This window comes from Oncorhynchus kisutch, linkage group LG13 (assembly GCF_002021735.2).
Source record: "Oncorhynchus kisutch isolate 150728-3 linkage group LG13, Okis_V2, whole genome shotgun sequence".
NCBI lineage: Eukaryota > Metazoa > Chordata > Actinopteri > Salmoniformes > Salmonidae > Oncorhynchus > Oncorhynchus kisutch.
This window is the reverse complement of record NC_034186.2, coordinates 51257712-51282093: the sequence shown is the minus strand read 5'-3', so window position 1 is coordinate 51282093 and position 24382 is coordinate 51257712. Positions and strand designations below refer to the sequence as shown.

At 44.8% G+C, this 24382-nt stretch overlaps 1 protein-coding gene across 2 annotated transcripts in view; it reads left to right on the top strand.

Moving 5' to 3' along the window:
• The window catches only part of LOC109902921 (protein dopey-1), a 36655-nt gene extending 24405 nt beyond the window's left edge, over positions 1-12250 (top strand). For both annotated transcript variants that reach the window (XM_031786530.1, XM_031786531.1), the window contains 18 exons: positions 629-740; positions 1824-2006; positions 2560-2685; positions 2812-2946; positions 3337-3392; positions 3758-3862; positions 4489-4555; positions 4937-5081; positions 5465-5544; positions 5873-5982; positions 6191-6340; positions 6461-6522; positions 6667-6819; positions 6997-7133; positions 7497-7552; positions 7937-8101; positions 8452-8581; positions 11604-12250. In XM_031786530.1, coding sequence (XP_031642390.1) covers positions 629-740; positions 1824-2006; positions 2560-2685; positions 2812-2946; positions 3337-3392; positions 3758-3862; positions 4489-4555; positions 4937-5081; positions 5465-5544; positions 5873-5982; positions 6191-6340; positions 6461-6522; positions 6667-6819; positions 6997-7133; positions 7497-7552; positions 7937-8101; positions 8452-8581; positions 11604-11912 — 2281 coding nt within the window. In that variant the 3' untranslated portion in view covers positions 11913-12250. The remainder of the gene's footprint in view (positions 1-628; positions 741-1823; positions 2007-2559; positions 2686-2811; positions 2947-3336; positions 3393-3757; positions 3863-4488; positions 4556-4936; positions 5082-5464; positions 5545-5872; positions 5983-6190; positions 6341-6460; positions 6523-6666; positions 6820-6996; positions 7134-7496; positions 7553-7936; positions 8102-8451; positions 8582-11603) is intronic.
• Positions 12251-24382: the final 12132 nt, after the last annotated feature.

The window sequence follows — 24382 nt, the reverse complement described above, 5'->3', positions numbered from 1 at the left end:
CTACAGGAACACCTAGCATGCTTGCTGTTCCCATAGACTTCCAGTCATTGCGCTAATGTTACTTAGCAACTTCCTTCAAACTGCAAACAGAGACATAAAAATGGTATCCACAAGTTCATCTGGCTCTGGGAAAGTAGATAAAGGGCTTCATTCACAAAATCTCAAACCATCCCTTTAAGAAGAAAAAAATATACCTTTTTATGTTCTCTACGTCATCACGTAGTGCTTTTTATTCACAAGTCAGTTTGGTGGGAAAATGCGCATATTCTTTTATGCAGATTTTTGAGTATTCATCTGAAAATCTGTCGCCAATTGGATGAACCTAGCTGAGTAAAGTGAAATGTTTGTATGAGGATGAATTGGTTAATTTAAGTGCATATCCAAGGCAATAGATTTACAGGTGATTTGTAGCAGAGGGAATGTTTGTAAGAAGTTAGGTGAGTGATGCTGCCACAAGATGTCTCTCTTGACCAGCAGTTGCCTCAATTACCCACCTTTGACTAATGCCTTTGTGGATTCTAAATTGTTATGGTATATTCTATGACAACATTAATTGTTTATGGCAAAATAGTTTTTTATACCAAATGATAACAATTAATTTATACTTTCCCCACTATCCCTCTTCCAGACCTCAGTGGATGGCCCTGTGCATCCCCCCAGATTTGATTCTAACAGTACTGGAAGGAGTGACAGCTATCATCCACTACTGTCTACTGGACCCATCCTCCCAGTACCACCAGGTGAGGGCGCTAGTCAGCCGCACTGCACTGCCAAGTAGACAGACATGTCATATCTGCATTGATTTAATGCCGACGTCACTCATTTACACATCGATAGACCTCCTTTGTTTATATTGCACACATGTATCTAAGAAGGATGGCATTTTCTGTACAAATCTACACAACCTACTACACCATTTTCAAAGTGAAAGAAAATGATTGGACATTTTCCCAAATTAATAAATAAAAAACTAAGATGTCATGATTGCGTTTGTCTTCACACCCCAGAGTTAATACTTGATGGAAGCACCTTTGGCAGCCATTACATCTGTAAATCATTTTGAAGAAGATTCTACCAACTTTGCACTTAGGGCAACATATATCCATTGTTATTGACAAAATTGCTCTAGCTCAGTACATTTGGTTGGGAGTCATTGATGGACAGCAATATTCAAACAGTGATTGCTATTATCATGGCTATTGTGGTAGCAGCATCAAGTTATGGGTATGCTTGTCACCGGTAGGGACTTGGGAGTTTGTCATGATCAAAATAAATATGAAAGAAGCAAAGCCCAGGTAAAAAGTTAGCGGGAAACCCAACGTAGTCTTCTGAAAACCAAACCCTGGGATAGAGTTTTATTTTTCAATGTAACAATTACACAAGCTTTAATGCCAAAGACACACCAGAATGGCTTTCTAAGAGGTGGTGAGTGTTCCTAAATAGTCCAGTCTCAGTCCTGACTTGAAAATCTGCTTGAAAATGTAGAGTCAAGATTTGAATATTGCTATCCAACAATGACTCCCAACCACATTTATTGAGCTTGAGCAATTTTGTGAAAATTTGGCTGCCAATGTTGCTTCCACCAAATGTTAACTCTGGGGTGTGAGGACATACACAATCAATACATCTTCCTTTTACATTTTTGTATTAATTTGTTAATGTTTCTATAATTTTTCTTTAACTTTGAAAATGTGGGGTAGGTTGAGTATATTGGTAGAGGAAAAAAATTGGATGTAATTTTAAGGCAGATAAACGCGAAGACTGCAATGGGGTGTGTAGACATTCACTAGTGACTGTATCTCCATGTCCCTGTCTCCTCTCAGCTGCAGGTGAGTGTGGACCAGAAGCACTTGGCGGAGGCTCGCTCAGGGATCCTGTCCATCCTCCACACCATCATGTCCTCTGTCACCCTGCTGTGGAGCGTCCTGTACCAGGCCGACAACACAGACCGGCCAGCTGCCGCCTCCGCTGCATCCACTTCCAACATCAACCTGGGATCCACCAAGGTACTGCGGTTACACACTGACCCTAAGCCTTTTCACAGTACTGAATCGAACTAAGGCGTGCTAAACCAAGCTGTACTGAGCTGATCTGATTACTCACTCATCCATCCATAGTTGCTAGAACTGAGCTGAAATGGACAATGTAATAATAGCCATCAGTTTAGTCTAGGTCGACACGATACTGTGAAAAGAGTACCTGTAGTTGATACCTAGATCAGTGTTCGTCAATATATATATTTTTTGGGGGGGGGGGGGAGTGTACTTAGTTTAGCATGTGTTATAGTGGATGCAGCAAACTGCTTATGTTACTAGCTCTTAACTATATTGCTCCTAAGAACCCTACAGAGTGTGCAGACTTTTGTTTCAGCCCGGTACTCCTGATTTGAGGATTTGACTAAGCATACGTTAGCGCTGGACTGGAACAAAAGCCTGCACAACATGTGGGTTTCCCCAGGACTCGCACATTGTTCAAGGAGAATGGACCGTCCACTTCCTGTCGGCCTGGTCTTATTTCTGGCACTGCATAGAGCGCTCAATCTTTCCTCTTTCTCCTCAGAACCTGCGTCAGCAGATCCTGGAGCTGCTAGGCCCCATCTCCATGAACCACGGAGCCCACTTCATGGCAGCTATCGCCTACGTGTGGAACGAGAGGAAGCAGGTCAAGACCACTGCCGCTTACAAGGTAAGCTCCAGAAATCAACATTACTAAACACCTACATTTTGTGTTATTAGTGTGGTTAATGGCAGTGCGCCGAGGTCTCTTACCCTGCCTGTGTCCATGTTCGCGCACGTGTGTGTGTGTGTGTAGGTGATCCCCACTGCCAGTGAGGAGCAGTTGTTGTTGGTGGAGCTGGTGCGGTCGGTCAGCGCCATGCGTACCGAGACCGTGATGCAGACGGTCAAAGAGGTCCTGAAGCAGCCGCCGGCCATCGCCAAAGAGAAGGTTGGTGCTGCGGTCTCCCAATAGCCTGGAATCTAAACTGACATGCTCTGTTTTACCATTAAAATAAAGCAAATTAGTTTCCCAATACATACGCTTAGATCACACTGTGCTACTCTAACCTTGTTACAGTTTATGACTATATTTAAAGCTGCACGACTCCTAGCCTCCTGCTTCCATTAGTCCTAATTCACTCTAATGCAGGTCCTCTGTTACTATTACATTGGACAGATGCCATCTTATTGTTACAGTATTTCAAAGTAAATTGTCAGCTTCCCTGCCACGGCCTCATTATTTTCTAATTAAATGTAGTTCTGTCCAGTGTTACCTCTTCCTCAACCCTCTCTCTCCCTCTCTCACTCGTCTTCCCTCTTTCTCCCCGTCTCGCCGTAGAAGCATCTGTCTCTGGAGGTGTGCATGCTGCAGTTCTTCTATGCCTACGTTCAGAGGTGAGACCAACAGACCTCCACCTGTCTGTCAAGTGTGTTAAGCATAAGTAGCAAATATATGTGATCATAAGACGATCCATGCCTGGAAGACGTGTACCATCTGAGTTTTCTCACTTTGGTAGTTTAGTTCATGTGATGTCATGTTTAGTTTGACATTTTTGTTATGTCAAGTGTGCTGAGCATGTAGAATAAAATCGAGTTCAATTCAGATAAAACCCCTGAATTTTGTTAGTCCAATTCATTGAGTTCTGTAGCTTTACTATTATTGTTACTAAACTGTCTATACAGGTGTCTTACTTAAATGAGTACTTGACCCATCATTAGAACATTGTTTGTGACTGTTTCCTTCTTGTCTGTCTATGTAGGATCCCTGTGTCCAGTCTGGTGGACAGTTGGCCATCTCTGCTGGCACTGCTGAAGGACTCTATACAGCTGGGGCTGCCTGCTCCTGGACAGTTCCTCATACTGGGGTTAGACCACACACACAGACACAGAGACAGACAGCCTGGGTAGGCAGTCATTGTAAATAAGAATTTGTTCTTAACTGACTTGCCTAGTTAAATATACATTTAAGCAATAAGGCCCAAGGAGGTGGGGTATATGGCCAATATACTGCGGCTAAGGGCTGTTCTTGTGCACAACGTGGAGTGCCTGGACACACCCCTTAGCCGTGGTATATTGGCCATATACCACAAACCCCCAGGTGCCTTATTGATATTATAAACTGCTTACCAAAGTCATTAGAGCAGCTGATATACCACAGCTGTCAGCCAGTCAGCATTCAGGGCTCGACCCACACAGTTTATAATTAGCTAATAATCAAGTCGGAGGAGGGAGAGTCTTGCAAGCTAGCTTTGGCACTGTGCTGTATATGCCAATATCCAACGTGATGTTGTGAGCCTGTTGCTTGGAAGCTACACCCACAAAGGAGGAGAGCTCTGCGATTCCTTACTACTTTGTAGTTTTTGGTATAACTGCGCTTTACAACGCTCTCTGAGACACTGCCCTCTCTTACTTACACCATCACTCTCTTCCCCTTATGTACCCTTTACATACGCAGCCACCAGACTAACCTATCCATCTGTCTCTTCCCCAGAGTTCTGAATGAGTTCATCCTCAAGAACCCAAACCTAGAGAGCAAAAAGGACCAGCGGGAGCTGCAGGTAAGCCTCATTCCCATGCAAAAGGATTCACTATTCTTCTGTCTTTAAGATGACATAATTCACAATTCTTATCTTGTAGATAAGATCATATTAATCGAGGTAAAAGCCCCATCGAGGACCACTTTGGATTCAAGTATTTTGAATAATACTTTTAAGTGCTGTCCCCTGGGAATACAATGTACCTATTGCTGAATATGTTTTTACCCAAATAAATCAAATTCAAGAGTTCCGTTCCATTATTTATCCCAGCATACCGATTAGATTGGAGCAGTGTATTGGTCATGCATTTTATTTAAGTGGTATGGTAGTATGGTTATTGTAATGAAGCCAGTATGATTATTCACCGTGTGTGTGTGTGTGTGTGTGTGTGTGTGTGTGCAGGATGTGACCCACAAGGTGGTGGAGGCCATCGGCACCATCGCAGGCTCCTCTCTGGAGCAGACCACCTGGCTGAGGAGGAACCTGGAGGTCAAGGCCTCACCACAGATCATGGTGGACGGGACTAGCCTGGAGCAAGACGTAGAGGGTAGGAGTGATGAGAGGACCCTGGCTGTCTGTGCTAGTTGTGTACAATACGTCAGCTCTGTGTTCATTGGGGCACCGGATTCTTATTGGACAAGTCCAGGGTAGTCTCTCCCTGTTTCAGTCCGTTTTCTTTCCGTTTGGTCCCTAATGAACACAACCTTAATCGGGAATGTGCAGATTAGAGGTGTTTCTTGTGTGACTGAATGTATGGCTGTGTTTTCAATATCCACACTATCATACCACTTAGAATGACCCAATGTTTTGGGAATGCATTCAAAGGGGTACATTATGTTAGTGTGGATATTTGATCGTGCACACAAACAGCATGTGTCTGCATGTGTGTGTGCTGGGTATGATCTGTCACTAATGGTGTGTGTGTTTCAGATCTAATGCTCACAGTGATGGAGGCGTCCAGTTTTACTCCATCTGTGTACAGCGTTCACGCCCTCACACTGCTAGCGGAGGTAAAACACCCAGCGCACTGTCTGGCCGTCTGTCTGTCGGTCTGTGTCCATCCGTCTGTGCATCCTCTCCACTCGCGGCTACCAACAGCCTTGCTTCTGCTATTAGGACCCACACACAGTCTACTCTCACTCAGCTGATTTACGATCAGCTCTCCCTCCCCCAGGCCCAACCTCAATCATTATTAGCAAAGCGATACATTCTTCCCTGAACACTGTTGCTGCTGAAGCCAGATAGAAACTGGAGGCTCTAAGTGTGCCTCTCTTGCTTTAGTGTTATAAACTATCTGAACAGTGCAGAGTATTGAGAGTAGTGATTGTGTGTTGTCAGGTGCTGGCCCATCTCCTAGACATGGTGTTCTACAGTGACGAGAAGGAGAGGGTGATCCCTCTACTGGTGAACATTATGCACTATGTTGTGCCCTACCTCCGCAACCACAGGTAAGGATGGACCAGCCAATACACTACACTCCTTCACTAGAGCCTAGAGCACGCCCAGGTCCTCAGTTAACATGAAATAACATGCCCATGGGATCTGCCAAGGAAACACTCCCAAGCTGTATAACTAGGGCCTAGTATTTCCTGGTCAGGTCATATCTGGGTCCTATCTCTAATGTGCAGTGTGTCTCTGTGGCCTCTTCCCTGGCAGTGCCCACAACGCCCCCAGCTACCGGGCGTGTATCCAGCTGCTGAGCAGCCTGAGTGGGTACCAGTACACCCGGCGGGCCTGGAAGAAAGAAGCCTTCGACCTTTTCATGGACCACACCTTTTTCCAGATGGATTCGTCCTGTGTCAGCCAGTGAGTTGAGCATTGTTGAGTGTGTGGGGGAGGGGAACGATGGGGCACGGGGATCGTGTAGTTTTGTTATGTGCTTCATATAATAGGATTCTATCTGAAGTCCTCTCCTGTATTTTCCAGTTGGAGAGCCATCATTGATCATCTTATGACCCACGACAAGACCACGTTTAGAGATCTTATGAGTAAGTATAATTGAGTAGCCTGATTCTTCTAAATGAGCATTTCTGTGTGTATATAATTTCTGTGTATAGTTGTATGTGAGCTCTACAGGTAGATATTATATTGGAACTGTTATAGTATAGTAGTTAACGTGCGTGTTTCTGCAGCTCGTGTGGCGGTGGCTCAGAGCAGCTCTCTGAATCTGTTCTCTAACCGAGACGCAGAGCTGGAGCAGAGAGCAATGCTGCTCAAACGCCTGGCCTTCACCATCTACAGCAGCGAGGTGGACCAGTACCAGAAATACCTACCTGACATACAGGGTAAACATGCACATGCAGACAGCATACAGACAGGCATGCACACAAACACATACTCCTGCTTACCAACACACACACGCCTTTAAGAAATAAACACACATCCTTCTGTTTTCAAATATTTACACACACACACACAGCGATGGAGTATTGACTTATGAGTGTGTGTGTTTCCCCTATCAGAGCGGCTGGTGGAGAGTCTGCGTCTGCCCCAGGTGCCCATCCTCCATGCCCAGGTGTTCCTGTTCTTCAGAGTTCTACTGCTGCGCATGTCTCCTCAACACCTCACCTCACTGTGGCCCACCATGATCACTGAACTGGTGAGAGACACTAGAGCACGATACAAACATACACCACAAAAAAATTTACGCACTTAGTCTCACACACACACACACACACAAGCGACAACTGCCGATGAACAGCCGGATGAAGGCTTACGCCTGCTGTTTATAAATATTTCGATAAAATTTCCAAGATAATGTAGGCGTTTTAAATCAAGAATTGAGTGTCTTGATTGGATAAGTAAGCTCCACTGTTATTCTTGCAATACTTTTCGATTGCCGAGTTGTGGTTGTCATCCCCTTTGTCTCAAACTACTGTACTATAGATCGTCGACCAAGATAATAGATTGTTATATATAATCCTTCTCCTATTTACTTACCTATGTGTTTCGTCCCTTTCAGGTTCAGGTCTTTTTACTCATGGAGCAGGAGCTTACTGCAGACGAGGACATGTCAAGGTAACTGTCAGTCCACCAAATGGGAGTGGACATTGATTAATACATGACAATGAGAGTGTGTGTTTTTCCTGCCATAGAAATGTGACTTGATGATGATGGATTGGATTTATCGAGTTTTCAGGTGCTCAACGTGCTTTAGATTGTATGGTGGGGGAAACATCCACTACCAATGTGTATCTTCAACCTGGGTGACTTTGTAGGGCTGGTTTCCTGGACACAGATTAAGAATAGACCTGAAATGTAAAATCATGTTCAATGGAGATTCTCATGTTCAATGGAGTCCAGGGCTAGGTTTCATCTGTGTCCAGGAAACGGCTCCGTACTGTCTTGAGTCTATGCTGTGTGTATGCATTGGTCATGTTTCCATCTGGGTTTGACCTGTAGGACGTCAGGTCCATCGGTGGCTGGCCTGGAGACCACCTACTCTGGAGGGAACGGTTTCTCCACCTCCTACAACAGCCAGCGCTGGCTCAACCTCTACCTGTCTGCCTGCAAACTGCTGGACCTGGCCCTGGCACTGCCCTCAGAGAGCCTGCCCCAGTTCCAGATGTGTGTACTAACCCACTACTCCTGCCTGGGTTCATACACTCCCATGCAGTACATTTATCTGAAGGCTGTAGTGCACACTGCACTGTTTCATTTATATTTTTTGGAAGGTATACAAGGCTCAAGCACATAGATTGTGTTTCACAACGCATTAAAGTATGTTGCAACACTTTTACCCAATGAGATCCTCAAGCCTTTTCGCACTATCGTACTGAACGAAATCATTCAGTGATGGCTCATATATTTTCCTGTCACTTTGTCCTTTCCCTCATAAATTGTGTGTTTTTTTGCTCAGATGTGTGAAAAGGTTTATGTGTGTGTAATGTTTGGGCATTGGCTGTTTTCTTTCCCAGGTACCGCTGGGCCTTTATCCCCGAGGCATCTGATGACTCGGGCCTGGAGGTGAGACGACAGGGGACCCACCAGCGAGAGTTCAAACCCTATGTTGTCCGACTAGCCAAGCTGCTGAGGAAACGAGCCAAGGTAACTGCTCTGGTCTACCTTCAGAGCAACGTAATGCAAGGCTGGACAAAGACCCACATTAGTAAAAGTGACCAATCCCAATGACCATGTTAACTTGAGCTATTACTGACATTTGGGACAACTTACTGTACCCCTCAGGCCAGTAGTGTAAGAGCCTGGACACCGCAGGCTGAAAATCTTTTCTGAAGGCTATCAGTGGGCGAACATCAGCTGCAGTCCCACACGGTGTGTTCCAGGGGCCACCTGCCAGGTGGTCGAGAGTGATGGCAGTCTTTCACGATTCAACATGTAGAATCTTGGAGGAGCGTCAGGAATAGCTTCACACCCTTGAGCCAATCAGAGCGCTAGGGCGCTTTCCCCACGTGACAACAAAAATGAAACTTGAGAAATGTAAATGTCAGCTGTAGCCTGAACAGTGTGTTCCAGCAGGTTTTGTACTTAATTTGTGTAAAAAAATATTTTTAAAATGAATATGTTAGAAAAATTCTGGCAGACAATCCAGTCAGATAATGGCATACCAACAAAGCACATACACTACCGTTCAAAAGTTTGGGGTCACTTAGAAATGTCCTTGTTTTTTAAAGAAAAGCACTTTTTTTTTGTCCATTAAAATAACATCAAATTGATCAGAAATACAGTGTAGACATAGTTAGTGATTTGTATTTGACTATTGTAGCTGGAAACCGCAGATTTAAAATAAAAAATTATTGAAAATCTACAGTACAAAGGCGTACAGAGGCCCATTATCAGCAACCATCACTCCTGTGTTCCAATGGCACATTGTGTTAGCTAATCCAAGTTTTTTTAAATTTAAAAATCTAATTGATCATAAGAAAACCCTTTGGCAATTATGTTAGCACAGCTGAAAACTGTTGTCCTGATTTAAAGAAGCAATAAAACTGTCCTTCTTTAGACTAGTTGAGTATCTGGAGCATCAGCATTTGTGGATTCAATTACAGGCTCAAAATGGCAAGAAATATATAACTTTCTTCTGAAACTCATCAATCTATTCTTGTTCTGAGAAATTAAGGCTATTCCATGTGAGAAGTTGGCAAGAACTGAAGATCTCGCGCAACGCTGTGTACTACTCCCTTCACAGAACAGCGCAACCTGGCTTTAACCAGAATAGAAAGAGGAGTTGGAGGCCCCACTGCACAACTGAGCAAGAGGACAAGTTCATTAGTGTCTAGTTTGAGAAACAGACGCCTCACAAGTCCTTAACTGGCAGCTTCATTAAATAGTACCCACAAAACACTATTCTCAACGTCAACAGTGAAGAGGCGACTCTGGGATGCTGTCCTTTTAGTTTCCAGCTACAATAGTGATTTACAACATTAACAATGTCTACACTGTATTTCTGATCAATTTGGTATTTTAATGGACCAAAAATATTTGCTTTTCTTTCAAAATCAAGGACATTTCTAAGTGACCCCAACTTTTGAACTGTAGTGTAAATATAATACACTGCTCAAAAAAATTAAGGGAACACTAAAATAGCACATCCTAGATCTGAATGAATGAAATATTCTTATTAAATACCTTTTTCTTTACACAGTTGAATGTGCTGACAACAAAATCACACAAAAATTATTAATGGAAATCAAATTTATCAACCCATGGACGTCTGGATTTGGAGTCACACTCAAAATCAAAGTGGAAAACCACACTACAGGCTGATCCAACTTTGATGTAATGTCCTTAAAACAAGTCAAAATGAGGCTCCAGTAGTGTGTGTGGCCTCCACGTGCCTGTATGACCTCCCTACAACGCCTGGGCATGCTCCTGATGAGGTGGCGGATGGTTTCCTGAGGGATCTCCTCCCAGACCTGGACTAAAGCATCCGTCAACTCTTGGACAGTCTGTGGTGCAATGTGGCGTTGGTGGAGGGAGCGAGACATGATGTCCCAGATGTGCTCAATTGGATTCATGTCTGGGAACGGGCAGGTCAGTCCAGAGCATCAATGCCTTCCTCTTGCAGGAACTGCTGACACACTCCAGCCACATGAGGTCTAGCATTGTCTTGCATTAGGAGGAACCCAGGGCCAACCGCACCAGCATATAGTCTCACAAGGGGTCTGAGGATCTCATCTCGGTACCTAATGGCAGTCACGCTACCTCTGGCGAGCACATGGAGGGCTGTGCGGCCTCCCAAAGAAATGCCACCCCACACCATGACTGACCCACCACCAAACCGGTCATGCTGGAGGATGTTGCAGGCAGCAGAACGTTCTCCACGGCGTCTCCAGACTGTCACGTCTGTCACGTGCTCAGTGGGAACCTGCTTTCATCTGTGAAGAGCACAGGGCGCCAGTGGCGAATTTGCCAATCTTGGTGTTCTCTGGCAAATGCCAAATGTCCTCCTCGGGCCCTCATACCACCCTCTTGGAGTCTGTTTCTGAGCAGACACATGCACATTTGTGGCCTGCTGGAGGTAATTTTGCAGGGCTCTGGCAGTGCTCCTCCTGCTCCTCCTTGCACAAAGGCAGAGGTAGCGGTCCTGCTGCTGAGTTGTTGCCCTCATACGGTCTCCCGATGTACTGGCCTGTATCCTGGTAGCGCCTCTATGCTCTGGACACTACGCTGACAGACACAGCAAACGGTTCTTGCCACAGCTCGCATTGATGTGCCATCCTGGATGAGCTGCGTCTCATGCTACCACTAGAGTGAAAGCACGGGCATGCATTCAAAAGTGACCAAAACATCAGCCAGGAAGCATAGGAACTGAGAAGTGGTCTGTGGTCACCACCTGCAGAACCACTTCTTTATTGGGGGTGTCTTGCTAATTGCCTATAATTTCCACCTGTTGTCTATTCCATTTGCACAACAGCATGTGAAATTTATTGTCAATCAGTGTTGCTTCCTAAGTGAACAGTTTGATTTCACAGAAGTGTAATTGACTTGGAGTTACATTGTGTTGTTTAAGTGTTCCCTTTATTTTTTGAGCAGTGTATATTCATAGCTGTATAAAGTCACAACTTTTTGCTCATTCTGCTGTCATCTGTTTCCATCCATTTGTCCATAGAAGAACCCAGAGGAGGACTGTTCCCTGCGTACTCTGTCCTGGGAACGGGGCCACCTCACCCTGACACTCTACATGATCCGCAGCATGGAGCAGCTCCTCCCCTTCTTCAACCTGCTCAGTCAAGTGTTCAACATTAAGGCCAGCAGCCGCAATGGCCCCACCCACACCACCGCCCCTAGCCACTCTGGCAACTCCTTCCCCAACAAGGAGGGCAAGCTGGAGAGCCAGAAAGTGTTCTGGAGCCGGGCACGGCAGAACATTGAGGAGATGGTGGAGAAAGACTTTCTAGAGGGCCTTATCAAGACGTGAATATGAGGGACAGAGGGAAATGTATTTTCCCAAGCGATATATATTAATAAAACTAATCTTGTATATAATGGAACATATTAGGGACATAAACCATGAACTAAAAATGAATGAAGTTTGTACATTTTTTTTCTCTTTTTGTATTTATGACTGTATTTTACTTTTCAAAGGCTTTTAATTATTTGTATATACAGGGCAGCTGTGAAGACTGTCTTTGGCAGTTTGTGTATGCCCTCTGGGACAATGTGAAGATGCTGTGCAATTCTATATTGTTGTGACTTACTGAATTAAAGGCATCATGAGATCCACATGCCCTGTGTGTCTCGGTCTCACCCTCACCATGGACAGACATGTTATTTGAAATGTTTCAAGCATCATAGAGTGGAAAGCTCTTAAAGGTCCAGTGCAGCTGTTTTTATCTCAATATCACATTTCTGTTTAGCAATTAAGTACCTTACTGTGATTGTTTTCAATTAAAATTGTCAAAAAAGAATAACTTCTTGGTAAAGAGCAATTTCTCAAGCAAGATTTTTGCTAGGACTGTCTGGAAGTCATCTGAGTGGAGAGAGAAACTGAAAGCTAGCTGTTATTTGCAGAGGTTTGGAACTCTCTTTCTTATTGGTCTATTCACCAGGCAGGCCAAAACTCTATCCCACCAGCTGAAATTTCAGTCTTTTCAAACCGCTGTCACGCTGAAAGTGTGTGGAAACACATAAAACACAGGAAAATCATTTTTTTACTGCACTGGGCCTTTAACATGTTCTCTCTTTATATTGTACATAAATAGTGTGATTGATTTGTGCCATTTTTATGTGTGATTTCATATATAGGGTTGGGGACAGAAGCTGTAATTTGTGCTTATTTTGGCTTCATGACTGATAGAATGAATAACTAGAATGTTGCCACATTTGTGGTATTAGATAGATTCAAAAAGGACAAGCTACAATAACATTAGTATAATAAGACTAATACATTCCTCTACAAGGTCTTGCAGCAGGAGGATTTTTTTGGAAGTCTTCCTCAGGCATGAAAACATCCTCACAAAGAGGGAGTGCTTGCATGGTTTCTCCTGTGGTTGAGAGGTGGATTTTCTGGCAATATGTACGAACGGTGCTAGGCAGGAGAGAGGGTTGACATGAACATGAATTTTCCTCCCAACTTTAAGATTTACTGTAATGACTGTCCATGTTGAGGCATTGGAAGTACATTAAAGGCCGAAACATTCTTGATTGGCAGAATATATTGTAAATATTTGTTTCATTTTATGTACACAGTTAAACATAACCATATACTAAAAGGGTTTTAATGTATGGACTTACAAACGCAATAGTCATCCTCGTGGACAATCTTAGCCTGGTCCTGTGCTGCCTCTGAGGCCTGGCTGTTCTTTATATATATATATATATACAGTGCCTTTGAAAGGTATTCAGACCCCTTCACTTTTTCCACATTTTGTTAGCTTACAGCCTTATTTTAAAATTGATTAAATAGGTTTTTTCCCTCATCAATCTACACACAATACCCCATAATGACAAAGCAAAAACTTTTAATCTTTTTTTGTGCTAATTTATTAAAGATAACTGAAATATCACATTTTCTTAACTATTCAGACCCTTTACTCAGTACTTTGTTAAATCACATTTGGCAGTGATTACAGGATCGAGTCTTCTTGGGAATGACGCTACAAGCTTGGCACACCTGTATTCGGGGAGTTTCTCCCATTCTTCCTTCAAGTCCGGGCTCTGATTGGGCCACTCCAGGACATTCAGAGACTTGTCCTGAAGCCACTCCTGTGTTGTCTTGGCTGTGTGCTTAGGGTCATTGTCCTGTTGGAAGCTGAACCTTCACCCCAGTCTGAGGTCCTGAGTGCTCTGGAGGAGGTTTTCATCAAGGATCTCTGTACTTTGCTCTATTCATCTTTGCCTCGATCCTGACTAGTCTCCCAGTCCCTGCCGCTGAAAAACAAACCCGCAGCATGATGATACAACCACCATGCTTCAATCAATCAAGCAAATGTATTCATTAAGCCCTTTTTACATCAGCCGATGTCACAAAGTGCTATACAGAAACCCAGCCTAAAACCCCAAACAGCAAGCAATGCAGATGTGGAAGCACTGTGGCAAGGAAAAACTCCCTAGAAAGGCAGTGTTGTGACGTTGGTACCATTAATGCGATTAACCATTTCTCAGCCGTGTAGTCACCGCTTAACGCTGTCTGGTCTGGTAGAGATGTTCTTTTTCTCTGTGTTGTACCTTTCAGCTCACGCTGTCATTCACGCTGGTCTAATATGTTAATTCTTCAGCAAGTCCTTTTAAGCACTCGCCTTGGAGGGCGGTTCCATCCCATTGCCACAATGTCTGTGCTCACGTTAGCGTGGTTACTGACTTGGCAAAAGTATTTTGATGTTACAGTATCAGCTCATTTAGAAGGCTAAAATCACATTTCATCTTCTCACAAATAGTTTCATATTTAATCATTTAAGTTCCACAGCATTTAGATGTAAATCTGATAACTGGGACGTATACATTTGTAGAGTTACCGTTATTTGGTTATACTGTCCTTAATGATATCACAAAATAACAACTTATTTTACATGATTATTGTTTAGAGCCCCACAAACCATTTACCACATCATTTACGTTAGAAATAATATTTCTATGTCCAACCTTTTGATGTTACAGTAACAGTATATCTCTGTTGTATAACAAAGGTATTTTTAACTTCCATTTCTGCAGAGTGGGAGAGAGTTCCTGCAAGGTATTTATGAACGTCATAAAACTGGCCAACTCCCCCCTTCCTCTCTGGTGGGAGAGGGAACTCTCTCTGATCCTCACCCTGGAGGGAAAGCCATGACACCCCCCCTCTGGTAGGTTCAATATTGTGATTGTCCTGCAAGTTGCAAACCAACATAAAAATGACCACTGGATGTCATGGTTGTGGATAATTGTTGCGGTACCACTCTGGTGGTTGACCCGGGTAGGCTTTCTGAAAGCACCACAAGAATGACCAGGGGATGTCCTGTTTGTTGATTGCCGTTGCGGTCCCCCTCTTGTGGTTTACCCTGGTAGGCTTTCTGCCAACGGAGCAGTCCACCACCAGAATGAGCAGCGGATATCCGGATGGGGGTCGTCGTTCCGGACCCGTCGTCTGGTCGTTCAGGCTGGTAGATCTGGGCAGATGTTAACAATGCACACACACTCACAAAATATATAATCAGATTTCTACAGAAATGAATGGCGTTGTGGCACTAACTGATAGTTGTACGGGGGACTTGTTTATGACTATCACTTCCTAAGTGTTACAGAAAATGAAGCTAAAAGGAATATAAGCACAAAATATATACAAAATATAGTTATCATACCTTAATCATGAAATTGGACTGTATTCTATATACGTCCAAGGTCTTTGCAAAATGACCATGGCATTGTCTCTAATGTCATATCTCGGGCGTTCCTAATTAGCGGTGTGTTGCTTCGGGCACTATCCTAAGTTGATAACTACATGATACATCTACAGCTGTAAGGCACCAGCTTCAGGCAGTCTACAGGATGGACCTCTGTGGTGAAACTGGTGGGTACTGTAGCTGTAGAGTCAAAGGCCTGCGAGTAAATTTTCAACTTTACTGAGGCTGGTATTTTGCTCGAACCCTTAAGTTATCCGAGCATAAATCCTCATTAAATGTTCCGTTGTACGTGTGCGTTTATGCTTACATAAGCACACATGCCAAGGGAAAGAAAACCAATTATCCTGACAGGCTGCAACCTGTTCAGAATGAGTCTGACGTCATCAGATCATTTTCATGTCAATGCCTGGAGGTCAGTAAGAATTGATGTCGACCTCAATACATATGTTAAGGGGACCTGTAGTAGTTTTACTACACATTAATGTGTCTTACACCATTGTAGTGGTGATAGGTATGACGGCGTCTATTTCATATCTATGTTATCCACAGAGGAGCTACCCTCACGACGTTAGTATTCTATAAGCACTGAACAAGTCATACGTGGTGTGATCATGGTTCATGACTTCTAATAACTTTCCTCCTGAATGGACAGTTGTATGTATTAGTGGCATGTGTGTTAACCATCAAAAGAGTGTTCTGGAGATTCCCTTACATGTGTTACAATCTGTCACAATCTGAGTGACTACTAACTCCTCTGTCACTGTTATCAATAGCAATTTGACTTGTGAGGTCTCTAACCTTCTTACTAATTGTGGCTGGACTGACTGTGCTGGCATTGGTACTGGTACTCAAGGGGACCAGTTATCCTACCGATTTATTCTGAAAAGTTATCCTACCGGAACACGAGTACTAGTTTCTGTGATATCTCAGATTTGTTCTCACGTTATCCACATTGACGGTTGTCCGCTCTCTGTTCTTATTGGGAAGTTTACAACTATATTTGTTTCCTGCTTTGGCGGCCTCGTACAGTGTTGCACGTAGTCTCAACCCCCTCACCGGCCTCGATGAGGATCATCATGGATCTGGGCTAGTATTTCCCCCTTTGTGTCTCGGGACCTCCCCGCCAGCGGTTGGTTTTGGCACTAGCAAAAAGATCGAACCCTATGCACGTGTTGTCAGCGGCCGCATTGTTATTAGATTGGCTGTAACCTTTCAACCAAATCTCCTGGTGTGCTGTCGACAGATACCCCTTGTGGATGATTGCATTACAGCTAGCTTTAGTGGAAGACAGTGTGGTCAGTGGAGAAAGCACTGTGACCTGTGACCATACGTGAATGGTTATCCAATCCATTAGTGGGAGTAAGCGATCCACCAAGTCTGCTCCGAGGAGCAGGGGTTCAGATTTGAGGCTGGTAACATACAGAAGGTGAACAGGCGATACTTCCTGGAAGTGTAGTTTCAGCATGAGTCTCAATGTGAGAGGTGAGGTAGTCTGAGTGAAACCTCAAAGTATAGTGTCGGATTGTTCCCTTTTTAACCAACATTTAGTTGGCTTCAAAGCCCTTTTGAGATCACTGAACATAGTTTGAGAGATGAGCGATATTGTTGAGCCCGAATCAATTACCACATGAGAGGTTAAGCAGTCCTCCAGGACTGTTTCCAGGTATGGCCTGTTTGGAGGTGCGTTTAGTGGACATATTCCCCACAAAGTGGAGTGGTTGTTCGCAACGACGTGATGTGTCATTTCTGTTCAAGGGGAAAGCAAATCGACTTTTCGGGTTTGAGTTGACTTGGCTTTTGTGAAGCTTTTGACCTTTTTCTTCACAACTTTTGTATCAGAGTCTATAGACAAAGCCTGTGGGCTTGTTTCTTGGTCGAGCGGACCCTCGATAGGTTCTCGAGTGAGAACGGGAGAAATTAGATTTTTAACGTCCTTGCTAAGGGTGTTAATTCCTGCAGACCTGGTGTCCGTCAATTCCACGTCTAGTCCTAGTGACTTCATTTTTTCCCTTTTCTCTATTTGTTCTCGCTTTAGTTATTCACGTAGTAGAACTTCTAGAGAACATTGGTCTACGTTTTGATCATCCTTGAACTCTTTGTTACTCTTGTGCTCTGACACTGTGTGAGTTGGGGTGCAGAAACATAGCGATCAGGTCGATTGTAGCTGTAGTCATTTCGATGACGACGTACTTTGCAGTTATTTCGAACTGTGGGTATTGGTATCGTAGTTTTGTGGTAGATACTGTTGTTGTGGGTCATCTCTCAATGCTCCAATACCTCATAATGCACCCTCTAACTCGAGTGAGTGCCCCTGGTCAAACTTCAAAACCAAGATGTCAAGGCTCTTAGGGTTGCGTGCTATTGATGATGCCTCAAAAGCTGTCCTGGCAAGCTCTCTGAGTTGTAAGATAGGCATGCCAACGTGGACTGTAGGGCCCAAGTAGGTAATGAAGGTTGGAAACATGTTCGACAGAAACATTTGTTTGAATGGTAACAGCTCTTCCATTCCTGTTTCAGTGAGTAGGCCAAAGTGAGCTTGTGGGTGTTCATTCTGAGCTTGTTTGACAGTGTTAGCCAGTGAGCTGTCGTGTTTGCGAGATGCGGAACCACAGAATTTCAATTTCAAAGCTGTGGCAAGTTTAGCATAGTTGTTTTGCACGTGTTGCTGTTGTAAACGACTGAACCTCGTCACGTGTCTATTCGACGTTCGCTTCAACAGATAACGCCTATCATCCTAGGCAAAGCCTCTCATCCAAATCGTCCTCTATGTCTGCTAGGAATGTCTCAGTGTCGTTTGGCTGACCTGGAATGGGTCAAAGTTTCAGAAGGTTTTGACGAGTTTGCAGGTAGAGGTCTTGAGAACGCAGCGAGAGATTCAGTGATGAGATCTCCTCCGCTTGCTTAAAAATCCATATTTCCATCTTCATCACCTGAGTTCTCTCATCATTCATTTGGTCAGAGTGACTTCAATTAGTTCTGCTGATTTGTCATCCAACTTAGTCATTGTGTTCATTAACAGATCGTCTTAGGTTTGCAGCATTTGGACTAGAACATTATTGCTTCTGTCACGCCCTGGCCTTAGTATTCTGTGTTTTCTTTATTATGTTGGTTAGGCCAGGGTGTGACATGGGTGGTTTATGTGTCTTGTTTTGTCTAGGGGTTTTGTAGTCTATGGGGTTGTGTTCAGTTGAGTTTTCTAGGTAAGTCTATGGTTGCCTGGAGTGGTTCTCAATCAGAGGCAGGTGTTTATCGTTATCTCTGATTGGGAACCATATTTAGGCAGCCATATTTTGGTGGGTGATTGTTCCTGTCTCTGTGTTTTGCACCAGTTAGGACTGTTTCAGTTTTTCCACGGTTTCTTATTTTGTAGAGTTTTCACGTTTTCATCTTTCATTAAAGATGTTAATAAATAACCACGCTGCGTTTTGGTCCGCCTCTCCTTCCCAGGACAGCTTCGAGTAACGTTCATCAAAACTGCATGCATGTTATCAAATTGCGCGCTCCTGTTTATAGATAACTTGACAGATTTAACTAGTTTAGCGTAGACGTCATCGCTTTTAGTTTTGTCTAAATTTTCCTGTAGAAAATGATTTTGTGGAAGAGTTTGTGCTCGTTCACCGTCATAAGTATTTGCAATTACTTTTAATTGTTCAGTTTTCAAACGCAGTTCCTCAGCTAGCAGAACATTTTCACTTCCTGCTTTTGTCATTAGTTGCTTGGTTCTCTCCACCTGTCCCTTCATATCAGCCATTTCTTGCTCATGCTTCTGCTGAGCACTGCTGGATCGATGCCAATCTCTGATGCCGATACATAAGCGCTAAAGTGGAGAGAACCTTTACAATGCCTGCATCCGACGGTTGATTTTGCAAGCTTTTTTGCCATTTCTGCTGTTATTCCACTAATGGCATAGTTAGGGTTTGTATCGTTGCTGACGATTAGGGCCTCCCCAGTGGCGCAGTGATCTGAGGCACTGCATCGCAGTGCTAGATGTGCCACTAGAGATTCTGTGTTTGAGTCCAGACTCTGTCGCAGCCGGCCGTGAACGGGAGGCCCATGGGGTGGCGCACAGCGTCGTCTGGGTTAGGGAGGGTTTGGCCGGCAGGGATATCCTTGTCTCATCGCGCACTAGCGACTCCTGTGGCGGGCCGGGTGCAGTGCACGCTGACACGGTCGCCAGGTGTACGGTGTTTCCTCCGACACATTGGTGCGGCTGGCTTCCGGGTTGGATGGGCATTATGTCAAGAAGCAGTGCGGCTTGGTTGGGTTGTGTTTCGGAGGACGCATGGCTCTCGACCTTCGCCTCTCCCTAGTCCGTACGGGAGTTGCAGAGATGAGACAATACTATAACTACTACCAATTGGATACCATGAAATTGGGGAGAAAAAAGGGCTAAAAAAAATAATTAATAATGATGACGATTATTTTATCAAATCAATGAACTATTATGATGATTAAATTAATCATGTAACAAATGAACTCATTAGCAATCTTGGGGCACCACGGAAAAAGTTATTTAATGAGTTACCGTTTCCTGAATGAACTCTAAATATATAAATGTATCGTTATACCAATTATCCATGAATTATCATTATTACCTCATCAGTCTTATTCTGAATGTCGTTGACTTCAAATCTGCACGAACCCTAGTCTCCATGATGAATCAGCGATACACAAATTGGCTTATTTATTTACTAAATAACTAAATAATCACACAGAATTAAATAAACACACACACAGGATAGATTATACATTGGTTACTAACATGATGCAATGAAAAGCCCCTAGTGGACTAACCCGATATGATGGCTTAGTACACAATGAAAAGGGGTGGGGAACAAAAGATTGGGAGGAGGAGAGACAAAGGAATTCAACTATCGTGCATACAGTTGAATAATACGCTCATCGTAAATGTGGATATTTAGCAACCTAACAACCGCTCATTCGGATTTAGAAATGCAAAGTACATATTTATTTACAACAGGACCAAGTGGCGTGGTAACAGGCAGCAGCAGGAGCAGCGTGACAAGAATTTCTGGACTTGGGAGGAAATCCTCGACGGGAGAGGACCCTGGGCTAAACCAGGGGAGTGTAGCCGCCCCAAGGTGCAGCGAGAGAAGGACTTGACATGGGAGGACGAACTGGACGGTGAAGGACCCTGGGCTCAGCCTGGAGAATATCGCCGTCCCAAGGAAGAACTGGAGGCGGAGAAAGCGATGAGGCGCTGGTATGAGGAGGCAGCACAGCGACGCGGATGGAAGCCTGAGAGTCAGCCCCAAAAATGTATTGGGGGGGGGGCTCACAGGGAGTATGGCTACGCCAGGTAAGAGACCTGTGCAAACTCCCTGTGCTTACCGGGGGGCTAGAGAGACCGGGCAGGCACCGTGTTATGCAGTGGTGCGCACGGTGTCCCCAGTGCGGGTGCATAGCCCGGTGCGGTATATTCCAGCTCCGCGTATCGGCCGGGCTAGATTGAGCGTCGAGCCAAATGCCATGAAGCCGGCTCTACGCATCTGGTCCCCAGTGCGTCTCCTTGGGCCGGCTTACATGGCACCAGCCTTGCGCTCGGTGTCTCCGGTTCGCCTGCATAGCCCAGTGCGGGCTATTCCACCTCGCCGCACTGGCAGGGCGACCGAGAGCATTCAACCAGGTAAGGTTGGGCAGGCTCGGTGCTCAAGAGCTCCAGTGCGCCTGCACGGTCCGGTCTATCCAGTACCACCTCCACACCCCAGCCCTCCGGTAGCAGCTCCCCGCACCAGGCTTCCTGTGCGTGTTCTCGGTCCAGTACCACCAGTGCCAGCACCACGAATCGGGCCTACAGTGTGCCTAGCCTCTCCTGCGCTGCCGGAGTCTCCCGCCTGTATAGCGCTGCCAGAGCCTTCCGCCTCTACAGCGTTGCCAGAGTCTCCTGCCTGTTTAGCGCAGCCAGAGCTGCCAGCCTGCATGGAGCAGCCAGAGCTGCCAGTCTGGATGGAGCAGCCAGAGCTGCCAGTGTGCATGGAGCAGCCAGAGATGCCAGTCTGCATGGAGCAGCCAGAGCTGCCAGTCTGCATGGAGCAGCCAGAGCTGCCAGTCTGCATGGAGCAGCCAGAGCTGCCAGTCTGCATGGAGCAGCCAGAGCTGCCAGTCTGCATGGAGCAGCCAGAGATGCCAATCTGCATGGAGCAGCCAGAGCTGTCAGTCTTCATGGAGCAGCCAGAGCTCTGTCTGCATGGAGCAGCCGGAGCTGTCATTCTGCATGGAACAGCCAGAGATGCCAATCTGCAAGGAGCTGCCAGTCTGCAAGGAGCTGCCAGTCTGCAAGGAGTTGCCAGTCTGCAAGGAGCTGCCAGAGCTGCCAGTCTGCATGGAGCAGCCAGAGCTGCCAGTCTGCAAGAAGCCGCCAGAGCCGCCAGTCAGCATGGAGCAGCCAGAGTCGCCAGTCAGCATGGAGCAGCCAGAGCCGCCAGTCAGCATGGAGCAGTCAGAGCCGTCAGTCTGCCAGGATCCGCCAGTCAGCCAGACTCTTCCAGATCCGCCAGTCAGCCAGATTCTTCCAGATCCGCCAGACTCTTCCAGATCTGCCAGTCAGCCAGACTCTTCCAGATCCGCCAGTCAGCCAGACACTTCCAGATCTGCCAGTCAGCCAGACTCTTCCAGATCCGCCAGACTCTTCCAGATCCGCCAGTCAGCCAGGATCTGCCAGAGCCTTCCTCCTCTCCTGTGCTGTCGGAGTCTGAAGAGCCCCTTTGTCCCGAGCTGCCCCTCTGTCCCGAGCTGCCCCTCTGTCCCGTGTTATTAAGTAGGGTTGCCGTGGCTAGGAGGTCACGGAAGCGGACAAGGTGGGGGAAGACTACGGTGAAGTGGGGGCCACGTCCAGCACCAGAGCCGCCACCGCGGACGGATGCCCACCCAGACCCTCCCCTATAGGTTCAGGTTTTGCGGCCGGAGTCCGCACCATAGTTTACTTTGTATATTTCTATGTTTTGGTTGGTCAGGGTGTGAGCTGAGTGGGCATTCTATGTTTCATGTCTAGTTTGTCTATTTCTATGTCTGGCCTGATATGGTTCTCAATCAGAGGCAGGTGTTAGTCATTGTCTCTGATTGGGAACCATATTTAGGTAGCCTGGGTTTCACTGTGTGTTTGTGGGTGATTGTTCCTGTCTCTGTGTTTGCACCAGATAGGGCTGTTTCGGTTTTCGTTACGTTCATTACGTTCTTTGTTTTGTAGTGTTTGTATTGATTCGTGTTTTACGTTTGTTTATTAAACATGGATCGCAATCTACACGCCACATTTTGGTCCGCTTCTCCTTCACCACAAGAGAACCGTTACAGGTCCTCTAAAATTGAGGGAATATGTTTAAAAAGGGCTGTAACTTCTTAATTGTTCCCCGATATGGATGAAAATACCCTCAAATTAAAGCTGACAGTCTGCACTTAAACCTAATAGTCTTTGTATCATTTAAAATCCAAAGTGCTGGAGTACTTAGCGAAAACAACAAAAAATATTTCACTGTCCCAATACTTTGGAACTCATTGTATACTGTAGGTTTCATGCTTTACCTGCTTTCCACCTACTCCGGAAGCATGGAATGTACATTCTTTTCAAAATCTCGCTCCACTTGTTAAAACACATTCGTTCACAGTAGACTACAAACTTCTTATAAGCAAAATATGGACAAGTGAATAAATTCGACACCTGGTGGTGTCATAAAGATGATCTCATAATAGGCCTGCACCTGATCTTACAAGCAACCAGAGAAGACTAGGCCTAGACATTTAAGCTAAAAACAATTATAACTAGGCTATTATTAGTATTATTAGTCCTTATAGGCTACAATAAAAATATATACACTACCGTTCAAAGGTTTTGGGTCACTTAGAAATATCTTTGTTTTTGAAAGAGAATGCTTTTTTTGTCCATCAAAATAACATCAAATTGATCAGAAATACAGTGTAGACATTGTTATTGTTGTAAATGACTATTGTAGCTTGAAACGGCAGATTATTTATGGAATATCTACATAGGCGTACAGAGGCCCATTATCAGCAACCATCACTCCTGTGTTCCAATGGCACGTTGTGTTAGCTAATCCAAGTTTATAATTTTAAAAGGCTAATTGATCATTAAAAAAAAAAATGCAATTATGTTAGCACAGCTGAAAACTGTTGTTCTGATTAAAGAAGCAATAAAACTGGCCTTCTTTAGACTAGTTGATTATCTGGAGCTTCAGCATTTGTGGATTTGATTATAGGCTCAAAATGGCAAGAAATAAAGAACTTCTGAAACTCGTCAGTCTATTCTTGTTCTGAGAAATGACGGCTATTCCATGCAAGAAATTGGCAAGAAACTGAAGATCTCGTGCAACACTGTGTACTACTCCCTTCACAGAACAGCGCAAACAGGCTCTAACCAGAATAGAAGGAGGAGTGAGAGGCCCCGGTGCACAACTGAACAAGAGGACAAGTACATTAGAGTGTCTAGTTTGAGAAACAGAAGCCTCACAAGTCCTCAACTGGCAGCTTCATTAAATAGTACCCGCAAAACACCAGTCTCAATGCCAACAGTGAAGATGCTGGTCTTCTTGGTGGAAGGTGTTTTTGGTGGAAACCAATTGAGGACAGCGCCATGATGCTGAAATGGTTCGAGATCCATAGACTGGGCAGCACTTGTGGACAGTGCCATGGTGCTAAAATGGTTCTAATATAAATATTTGAAGGTTTCTCTATCATCACCAATAGATGCGCAAACATATAATTGTGAACAAGCCATTCTTCTCAGGGAATCCAGAGGAAAAGACAAAAAGACTTCCAACGGGGATTACATATGAAAGCATAATAAGCAGCGTAATACAACACAATACAGTTGAGTCAGGGAGCTTTCCATACCCTTCTCCAGCACTGGATAGATCAGCTGTTGGTTACTCTGTATATCTGCCTATCAGTTGCATCGTTGGCTTCTGTAGTCCCCTTTAACCCTTTAAGAAATCGGCTCGCCATTGGGATGCAGCCCGCTGATTATATCGATGCTGCTACTAGCCTACTGGGTTCTTAAATGACGTTCCATCTGATTCAGACCAAGGGGAGGAGTGAG